Source organism: Paralichthys olivaceus, chromosome 24 (genome assembly GCF_024713975.1).
Source record: "Paralichthys olivaceus isolate ysfri-2021 chromosome 24, ASM2471397v2, whole genome shotgun sequence".
Lineage (NCBI taxonomy): Eukaryota > Metazoa > Chordata > Actinopteri > Pleuronectiformes > Paralichthyidae > Paralichthys > Paralichthys olivaceus.
The window spans coordinates 14,640,722-14,650,965 of record NC_091116.1 but is presented as its reverse complement, the minus strand read 5'-3'; the positions used below and the strand labels follow the sequence as shown (position 1 = coordinate 14,650,965).

Here is a 10,244-nt window from a genome sequence, read left to right as displayed (position 1 = left end):
CCCACAGCCCCCACCAGAGGAATAATTAAAGACATCCAACATAGCGTTGGATGTCTTTAATTATTAGTTACTTAGTTCACTGACCCATCACACGCTGGTCATTTAGAATACTTATATTTCATATCTTTGATTTCACGTGATTTCATTAAATATTTGGGATGTTACAGGTATCCTGTTGATGACACTGATGACACTGTGTCACAACGTCAGCAAGTTAATCCCATCGCACCGACCTTTGTCGCCAACATGAGCGTTACTATGACGCGGCGTGTACGTTGGGTTCGTATCACCCGCTGCTGTACGAGAAACTGCTGATCCAGAAAAACAACGAGCTGCGGACAAAGGGGAGGGATTCAGCTCTGTTCACTGTCACACATTCAATAAAGGTTTATGTGTTCAAACTGCAGCCCCACGCTGCTGCAGAGCTGCTGGGAAATTCAAACTCGTGATGAAGCCGATTCTGTCAATTATCGATCATTGACTGAAGATTCACCATCAATTGAGTTGTTTTTAATTTTCACACATTTTTATACAAACTAGTAATTTTTACTTTTTATTATATATAAACTGACCAACAACCTTTGTTTTTACACACACACACACACACACACACACACACACACACATGAATAGATATTGTTGTTATGTACTGAGGGATGGGGGTGGGGGGGGGTCATGAGACTCTGTTTGCTCGTCCCTAAACCAGTCATGAGACAGAGAGAGAGAGGAGGAAGACGATAGAAGAGAGAGAAACAGCAGATGGAGGACGTGTGTCGATGGGTGAGGAGGTGCTGCTGTGGTGAAGAGGAGGATGAGGATGAAAAAGAGAGGAGGGATGAAGAGGAGGAGGTGAAGATGGAGGAGATCAGATTCAGGAAGAGCACAAGTTCAACATCACTCCCACCTGCTGAGGTACCAAACCAGATGGAACACTCACTAACTCACTAGCATGTCACTAGCATGTCACTAACATTTCAATTTGTCACTAACATTTTTTTATTATTGCTTTATTTTTTACAGTGTACTCTGTGATTTCAGTAGAAATATTTTTAACCTCGTGTTATTACTGTGCCACTGTAGTGTAGTTTTTACAGTGTATCTTAAATTTTAAATGTTTACATTGGATAAATATAAATTAGACTAAAACGTTTTTTATACGTTATAACCAAACTGATCATTAAAAAAGATATAACACATTGTTGATATTTATCATTTGTATGTTGAAATATCTATTGAGTCAAATACTTTTTATTGATTTATATTTAAAACAAAATAAATAGATTTAATGATTAAAAATATAAACATTGTAATTTTGTAAATATTTAGTAAATTCCATTAAACAAATAACAAATAACATAATAAATAAATATAAAATAATAAATAATGTCTAAAAAAACTAAAGATGTGAATTGATGAAGTAAAACTAATTACAGAATAAAATGTGTTTCAGATTTAAGTTGTCGTTAAAGGTTCAAAGTGTCACTTCCTGTTTGTGTGTGTGTGACCTCAGGTGGGCGTGGTCCAGTCCGACTCCTCTTATTGGTTCCACACGCTTCAGACACGACGGCTCCGCGTTCAGAGAGGACGCAGCAACAGTGAGCCGCTGGGAGGAGCCAACTGTGAGGACGCCGTCACCTGGGTCAGATCATGTCACCTGTCCGACACACAACAAACACGTCAATATTAAACATGACAAAACATAATGTTTGACATGTGACATATTAAATCCATCACATGTATATAATGTGATGTCATGATAAATTATATGAGAAGGCAATGACAACATATAACACATGACGAGATGTCGACCTTCATGATGTGACATGATGACATGTGACCTGAGGTGATAACGTGATGTCACAGTATGATGTGATGTAGACGTGTGACCTGTTGTATGACGTGACTTAGACGTGTGACCTGTTGTATGATGTGATGTAGACGTGTGATCTGTTGTATGACGTGACTTAGACGTGTGACCTGTTGTATGACGTGATGTAGACGTGTGACCTGTTGTATGATGTGATGTAGACGTGTGATCTGTTGTATGACGTGATGTAGACGTGTGACCTGTTGTATGACGTGATGTAGACGTGTGACCTGTTGTATGACGTGATGTAGACGTGTGACCTGTTGTATGACGTGTTCAGAGACCAGGTCTTCAGTTCGGAGCGGCTCAGTCGTACCTGAGTCTGGAGAAACTTGGCGAGGGAGCGTACGCCTCAGTTTACAAAGGCATCAGCAGGTGAGCATCAACAGAAGCTTTAAATAATGTGATGTAAATTACCCATCATCCTCTGCCTTTACTGCTCAATGCAGATTCACATTTACACAGCAGGGGGCGTAGTTGCTCTACTAACCAGGATTTAACAGCTGCTGTTTAAATGATTCAAATAATCAAACATCACGTGATGAGTTAAAGAAATAAACTTGTGTATTAATGTGTATGAGCTGATGTTTCTTCTCCTGTGGAGGATTAACGGCCAGCTGGTGGCGCTGAAGGTCATTCGTATGAAGACAGAGGAGGGCGTCCCATTTACTGCCATCAGAGAAGGTGACCGATCAGATCTTTACATCATCTGAGTCATCTTAAAAACTCTCATTCATGTGTGTGTGTGCAGCGTCTCTTCTCAAAGGTCTGAAACATGCTAACATCGTCCTCCTTCATGACATCATCCACACCAGAGAGTCGCTGACGTTTGTCTTTGAATACGTGGTGAGATTTAAACACTCTGAGCTTTCAGTTCAGTCACATGATCTTCACCCGCTCAAGAAAACATGTTCATGGTGATGATGCCCGACTCTTCTCCTCCTCCGACTCTTCTCACAGCAGACGGACCTGGCTCAGTACATGAACCAACATCCTGGAGGTCTTCACTCTCATAACGTTCGAGTACGAAACGAGTCAGACAACAAATATCTTTTCACTCAAAGTGAATCATTTTAGATTTTATAATAAAAATCCACCCTAACCAGATTGAAGTCAAATAAGTAAACTGTCTGCAGTGCTGTCTGTCACCAGCAGGTGTTGCTGTTTGACTACATAAACATGTTTGTGCAGATCTTCATGTTCCAGCTGCTTCGAGGTCTCTGTTACATCCACAGTCGCAGGATCCTCCACAGAGACCTGAAGCCTCAGAACCTGCTCATCAGTTACCTGGGAGAACTCAAACTGGCCGACTTCGGTGAGCCAAGGCCCCGAGCTTTTTAATAGTCACATAAAACTTTTACTTACTGGACCTGACTCTGGTTCTGGATCTGGCAGGTCTGGCTCGGTGTAAGTCCATCCCCAGTCACACGTTCTCGTCTGAGGTGGTGACTCTGTGGTACCGCCCCCCCGATGTGCTGCTGGGATCCACCGATTACTCCACAGCACTCGACATGTGGTGAGTCCTGCAGCTGATCTGAGTTTCAAACTGTCGTCAACATCAGCGTGGATCAATAAAGCTATCCTCTATGAATCAGGGGGGCCGGGTGTATCTTCATCGAGATGCTGCAGGGGGCGCCGGCGTTCCCAGGGGTCACTGATGTGTTCGAACAGCTGCAGAGGATCTGGACGGTATCTACAGAACTAACCCAACTACTAATAACTGCTACTGATGATCACAACAATACAAAGTTATATTTGTCTTCAGGTGCTCGGTGTACCCTCTGAGGACTCGTGGCCTGGAGTCAGTCTGCTACCTAATTATAAACCAGGTGAGTTAACCCCGCCCACCATGTCCCAACAACACGGCGAGCCAGAGACAGGTGCCGCTGGTCCTTCTGCTTTCCTATTGGGAAACTCTCAAAGCATCATGGGAAATGTTGTTCTGACAGTATATTCTGTAGCTAAGTCATTTAGCCTGTTTGCTAATGCCACGTTCTTGTTTTCCATCTTCAGAGTGGATTCATCTGTCGGACCCCAAACAGTTCAGGACTGTTTGGAAAAGGTGAGCTGTTCTGGAAAACAGTGACCCAACTAAAAGTGTGGCTAAGTGTTAGCATAATGTTAGCATAAAGCCTAGCTTACTTATTGGGCTATTGTTGCAGCATTTTCTATTTCACAAGAGAGTTTGTCACCATGGACACACTCAGTCCAGTGTGTACAAAACTGTAAGCATGGACTAACTTGTGAACGCCAACGTACACATATTACATGTATGATCATATGTTTAAATGCCACATAGATACTAACAGAGCCTAATGCTAAAGGGCTCAGTAGTCAGTCTGTGTTGATCTGGATCAGGCTGAACCAGTTGCCCTATAAGACCGAGGACTTGGTCCAGAGGATGTTGAAGAGGGTCCCTACAGATCGGATCTCTGCCCAGGAGTCTCTGCAGCACACGTACTTCAGCACGCTACCTCCTCCCATCATGCACCTCAGAGACAGTAAGGACATGCTATCATGACAACATGCTAACAAAACGCTACCTCCTCCCATCATGCACCTCAGACAGTAAGGACATGCTAACATGCTAACAAAACTCTACCTCCTCCCATCATGCACCTCAGAGACAGTAAGGACATGCTAACATGACAACATGCTAACAAAACTCTACCTCCTCCCATCATGCACCTCAGACAGTAAGGACATGCTAACATGCTAACAAAACACTACCTCCTCCCATCATGCACCTCAGAGACAGTAAGGACATGCTAACATGACAACATGCTAACAAAACTCTACCTCCTCCCATCATGCACCTCAGACAGTAAAGACATGATAACATGCTAACAAAACTCTACCTCCTCCCATCATGCACCTCAGACAGTAAAGACAGAATTACAGGCTAACAAAGACAAACATATGCTAACATGCTTTGATGGTAACATGAATTTTGGTTGACACGCTAATATTTCTGTAGCTGTTGAGACTCACCTGGTCACAGGTGTGTTTAGCTTCATCAGCAGGTGAGCCTCTGTTAGCACAGTTAGCATGAAGCTAACAACCCCCGAGACGACACAGTTTCTCTTCTGTGTGTTTCAGCGGTGTCGGTCTTCAAGGTTCCCGGTGTTCGTCTGGAGACCGAGGTCCGAGACATTTTTAATCCCGGGCGACGAGTCAAACCGTCCCTGCTGCCCGCCGCCGCGTGCTGGTGATCACACGTCACACCATCGTCACAGATACCGTGATAAAGATTTCAAAGTAAAACACATTTTCTAAAAGTCGAGCATTCCTTCAAAATAAAAGCACAACGTTTAGAAGTGACACGGGAGAGACTGAAGGAAAACTTTCTCTTTTTTATCTGCAGCTTCAGAAACTTCTTTCCTTCATTCAAGTGTGCGAACAGGAAGTAGAAACACGATCATTTCTTCTTCTGTTAGCTCTGTTTTGTTGCTGTTAGCATAAAGCTAAGTGCAGTTATCTCCCCTGCCACCTGTTAGCATGTGTTAGCAGCAGATTCATTAGCATTTAATAACGTTTTGTTGGTTTATTTAAATATTTTCACTGAGTTTGAATTTTACAAGTTTTTTACACAAACTAATGTGATGACTGTGAATAAACATGTTTCATGGTGAAATTATTTTTCAAATATTTGTCTAATTAAATTTAAACACTTTATTTAAAAGATACTTTATGAATCTCTCGAGAGGAAATTCTTTTCACAATCATTTTTTAACCCTGAAACACAACAACACACAAAGGGCTCATAGACATGCAATGTGGAGAGAGCTGGTGGAGTGACGGGCAGCCCGGAGGAGCACCCTGCCAGCTATTCGGTGCCTTGCTCAAGGGCACCTCGGCAGTGCCCAGCAGGTGAACTGGCACCTCTCCAGCTCATTAATAGCTGCAGCTCTACTTGTATTTTCTACAGCTGCAGATCAAATGTAACCTAGTACTTGTAGTACTCCACTTCAGTAGTATGTGTTGATAGCGAACATTTTGATTCTGGTCTGTCAGTGTGTCGTCATGGTAACAAGCAGCTGGGACAGGTTGTGATGTTTATATACATATATTTTATATACTACTACTGTAAAGTGAAAGTACGACAGAAGAAAACGCCTTTATTACTTAACAGTGAAAATTCACAAAGTTAATACAACTCAGTAAAGTAACTAAAGAGGAAGTAACTGAAGACAGAGTGTTTACTGGCCCCTAGTGGTCACAATGAGAAAAGCTAAAAGCTACTCTGTATCTGAAGGTAAATACACACACACACACACTGTGTGCATCTGCAGGTATTTAAAATACACACACACACACATAGACACACACACACCTTCACACACACACACATAGACACACACACACACTGTGTGTATCTGCAGGTATTTAAAATACACACACACACACAGGCACACACAAACACAGTCTACACACACACACACACAGACACAGTCTACACACACACACACAATCTACACACTGACACAATCTACAGACACAGAAAGACACACACACACACACACACACACACAATCCACACACACACAAACACACACAGTCTACACACACACAGACAGACAGACACAGACACACACACTTCCTGTCGTCTAACTGATCTTTTGTTCTGTCGGATGCTGATCACCAGCGTCACACACACACTCTTCTTACTGTAGCTGTGAGGACACACTGTCAACAGATACTCTGATTACTTTAGTCCTCAGATTACTGTAATCCTGAAGTACTATTGAGTATTACTCCAGTACTCAGAGTCTATGATAACTAATCAGTCATTGATTATTGATGTGATCAGTGAGCTCAGTTTTAAACTTTAAAGTATTTTATTTTGAAGCAGAATTAATGAGTGTCTAGTTTTTCTTTGATTCTTTCTTTCTTTCTTTTCTAATCAAGTTTTTACTCAACACTGTGTTTACTCTCCGCCTGTTGTTATGGAGATGACAGTTTCCACCAGAAAGACTTAAAGTCAGCTGACGAATGAATCTTAAGTTTCTGTAAAATACAATAAAACCTCATTTTCCATGATAAGAATCAAACGACTGAACTTTGCAGAAAAACTCAGGAAATAACTGAACTGTTTGACTCAAAGACACAAGATGAAGACGACCACGACTCCCAGCATGCACTTCAGCACCAAACGTCCAATCAGAGTCAGCGACAGGAAGTGAGACTCAGGTGAATCTTTATGATCACACGTGATTCAGTGACAGCGCCACCCTGAGGAGATGTGGACTCATCACATCCTCAGCATCCATCAGTTTGGCATCTGGACATTCCCACCGCCGTGTTGTCCTCAAGGAACCTGATGTGTTCAGAACAGAGGGTTTGTCTGTGTTGGCATGGCGATGAACGTGGCAGCGTTTCCCTGTTTGGCTTCTTGATGAGAGCCGCGGTGAAACAATGTGAGGGTGAGGGGTGCACTTCCTGTCCATGACCACATGACGCTGCTCCGTTTACTCGCTGCCCAAACCAACTTCTCCCAAATCACGGCTCCATTGTCCTCAGAGGAAAAGGGCAATTAAAGAGAAGGCGTTGTGCCGTGAGGTCCTGCTGCGCCGCCACTTTCATGTTCGCCATCTGAGGGCGAGTGTTTGTCTGAGTGTTGATACATCTCAGTGAGGACCACACCTGCAGAATCTCAACCAATAAGGATTTAACCAGTTACAAAAACCAGGTATCACCTGCGAGTCGAAACTCAGGACAAACACAACCCTCACGTGGGTCACCAGGAGAAACGGGCTGTGATTGGTCAGAATTGTTTTAAATTCCTTTTGGAAATTATTCGAAAAAACCACGAACTGATGAACCCTGATGACTGTGACTAAGAAAACCATCGTTAACTAAAACCGTCGTTTAACATTATTAAAACAAATATTGCTAACCGTGTTAACTAATTATTCCGGTTGCCATGGCATCACATGACGCGGGCTGATGTTTTCCAGCCGTTGTTCAGAATTGAGCAGCAGTCGACCAATCAGACGTCTTCAATCATCAGCACGCATGACCCCACCAGAACGTCCATCACATACATGACCACGCCATCACATGCGCTTCTCCTCAGGTCACATGACTGTTCATGATGAAAACTTTCCAGAATAAAAGCTGATTCACAAAAGATCAACATCAGTACAATTTTATTTTTATTTACGAGTTGCTTGTCTTTACAATCATCTGCTGACATCACTTCTGATCAATCAATCAATCAACCAATCAAACAGATTTTTGTCATCACGGTCATTCTGATTGAACAGGAACTGATACAAAACACTTCCTGTTCTTCAAAATAATCCCATCTATCATCTTGTGTGTCAAAAAATAAAATGTTAAACAGGAGACAGGAAACAGGAAGTAGCAGCAGGTGTTTGTGTCTTTGGTGAAAAAACGATTGAAAGTGAATCTGTTGAAATGTTCGATCAGGTGACGCTCAGGTGAAACGCTGGTTTTCTCTCAGAGTTTAAAAGTTTTAAAATACTTTTTTTTAACATGTTTCATATTAGTTTTATATCTGAAGTAAAATTTCAAAAATCTTATGATCTACTGACGATTTAGTTTCAGTTTGAAAGTTTAAATTTAACGTTAATTTAGTCTCAGAATATCTTTTATATAAATCTTCAGTTTAACAGATTCAAGAAACTTTGAGAGCAAAGGTTTTAAATCCAGATGTTGAGAAACATGAATCATGAAAGTCTCAGAAGCTCCAGAAGAAAACTGTCTCTTTTTCCAGATGTTTTTGGACTAAACATCTGGATCGATGGTCGATGATCCTCAGACATATTCGGACCTGATGAGGCGGCGTCCTGGTGGCGGCCCCGGAGCGACGGGACAGTTTTCGCTCCTCAGACGGAGACATGATGTCAGGAGCAGCGTTCCTGCGACCAGGTGCAGGAACCCGGCCATCCAGCCGCAGAACAGCGCGTCCCCGAACTCCCAGCGAGGCACGACGTCTGGTATGGACTCGTCGAAGAAGCGAACCACAGTCAGGTGGGCGATGTACGAGACAGGGACGAGTCCCAGGAAGCCGGCCAGCAGGCAGAGCACCCCCGACGCCACCTTCAGGCTCCTCTTACAACGCAGGTCGTCCCTCTGGCCGCCGCAGCTGTTCACCAGATGCATGCCGGGAATGGCAAGCATCACGGCCAGCAGCCCGGCGCCCAGCGTCACGCACATCAGGATCCGGGCCAGCTTGATGTCGGGGGGGAGACCCAACAGACCATCGTAGGGTCGACACTCTAGCCCCCCCAGGTCCTGCACCACGCACGTCTCCCACAGGCCGAGCTCGAAGCTCTCGCTGGGCAGCAGCTCGGTCGACAGCGTCAACCACGTCGACATCAGTGTGGTCGCCAGCGAGCACAGCCAGGCCACCCCCGACACCAACACCCCCAGCAGTTCCAGAGCGACCGACCTCGGGTCCATGACGCTGCAGGTGTGAGGATCATCGACTCCCCCACGTCTTCCACTCTGCACCTCCTGCCCCCTCAGGAAGAGGAGGGGCTGCTGCTTCCACACATTATCCTGTCGAGCTCCACGGTGAGGGAGTGACAGAGCGTCCAGCACATAGTCAGGTCCGCCTGACAAAGAGAGAGAGCGAGAGCGACACAGAGACGGAGAGAGAGAGAGAGACAGAGAGAGAGAGAGAGACACAGGGAGAGAGAGAGAGAGAGAGACAGAGAGAGAGAGAGAGAGAGAGAGACAGAGAGAGAGAGAGAGACACAGGGAGAGAGAGAGAGAGAGACAGGGAGAGAGAGAGAGAGAGACAGAGAGACGGAGACAGAGAGAGACAGAGAGAGAGAGAGACACAGAGAGAGAGACACAAAGAGAGAGAGAGAGAGAGACAGAGAGAGAGAGAGAGACACAGGGAGAGAGAGAGAGAGAGAGACAGGGAGAGAGAGAGACACAGAGAGAGAGAGAGAGCGACACAGAGACGGAGAGAGAGAGAGAGAGAGAGACACAGGGAGAGAGAGAGACAGGGAGAGAGAGAGAGAGACACAGAGAGAGAGAGAGAGAGAGAGACAGAGAGACACAGAGAGAGAGAGAGACACACACACAGACACACACACACACAAACACACACACACACACACACACACAGACACAGAAACACACACACACACACAAACACACACAGACACAAACACACACAAACACACACACACACACAGGAAACACTGATCCATTATTTTTGTGTCTTTTCTTTAGTTTTCTATCATTTGACTTTTTATGTTATGGTGACTTACCTCCCCCTGGTGGACAAAAGTAGAGCTGCAGGTTTCTAACATGTTTATTTTGTGTTTGTTTACTTGTTTGTTTGTTTACTTGTTTGTTTGTTTATTGTTTGGTTCTTTTCAAACTCTTAAAAACTGAA

The 10,244-nt window shown here is 44.1% G+C and overlaps 2 protein-coding genes and 1 long non-coding RNA gene across 6 annotated transcripts; 1 reads left to right on the top strand and 2 right to left on the bottom strand.

Moving 5' to 3' along the window:
• The first annotated feature begins 192 nt into the window (after nucleotides 1–192).
• cdk15 (cyclin-dependent kinase 15) lies at nucleotides 193–5,501 on the top strand. 4 transcript variants are annotated; one of them, XM_069521116.1, is made up of 14 exons: nucleotides 631–912; nucleotides 1,511–1,639; nucleotides 2,148–2,242; nucleotides 2,472–2,551; nucleotides 2,619–2,713; nucleotides 2,828–2,890; nucleotides 3,059–3,182; nucleotides 3,263–3,383; nucleotides 3,463–3,556; nucleotides 3,633–3,696; nucleotides 3,881–3,929; nucleotides 4,226–4,368; nucleotides 4,967–5,125; nucleotides 5,232–5,501. In XM_069521116.1, the coding sequence occupies exons 1-13, from the start codon at nucleotides 760–762 to the stop codon at nucleotides 5,077–5,079; spliced, it is 1,323 nt and encodes a 440-aa protein (XP_069377217.1). In that variant the 5' UTR covers nucleotides 631–759; the 3' UTR covers nucleotides 5,080–5,125; nucleotides 5,232–5,501. The 4 variants fall into 4 exon arrangements, with proteins under 4 accessions (XP_069377219.1, XP_069377218.1, XP_069377217.1 ...); XM_069521117.1 differs by having other exon boundaries at nucleotides 204–912; nucleotides 1,511–1,595; nucleotides 2,485–2,551; nucleotides 4,967–5,501; XM_069521115.1 differs by having other exon boundaries at nucleotides 632–912; nucleotides 4,967–5,501.
• LOC138406977 (uncharacterized) lies at nucleotides 1,514–4,998 on the bottom strand. The gene is made up of 3 exons (XR_011240368.1): nucleotides 4,859–4,998; nucleotides 3,233–3,401; nucleotides 1,514–1,654 (listed from the first exon to the last, which is right to left on the bottom strand). It is a non-coding gene; the product is annotated as an uncharacterized lncRNA (long non-coding RNA).
• Nucleotides 5,502–8,647: 3,146 nt separating the features above from the next.
• LOC138406933 (putative claudin-24) lies at nucleotides 8,648–9,295 on the bottom strand. The gene has a single exon (XM_069520443.1). It carries the CDS (start codon nucleotides 9,293–9,295, stop codon nucleotides 8,648–8,650), a length of 648 nt encoding a protein of 215 aa, XP_069376544.1.
• Nucleotides 9,296–10,244: the final 949 nt, after the last annotated feature.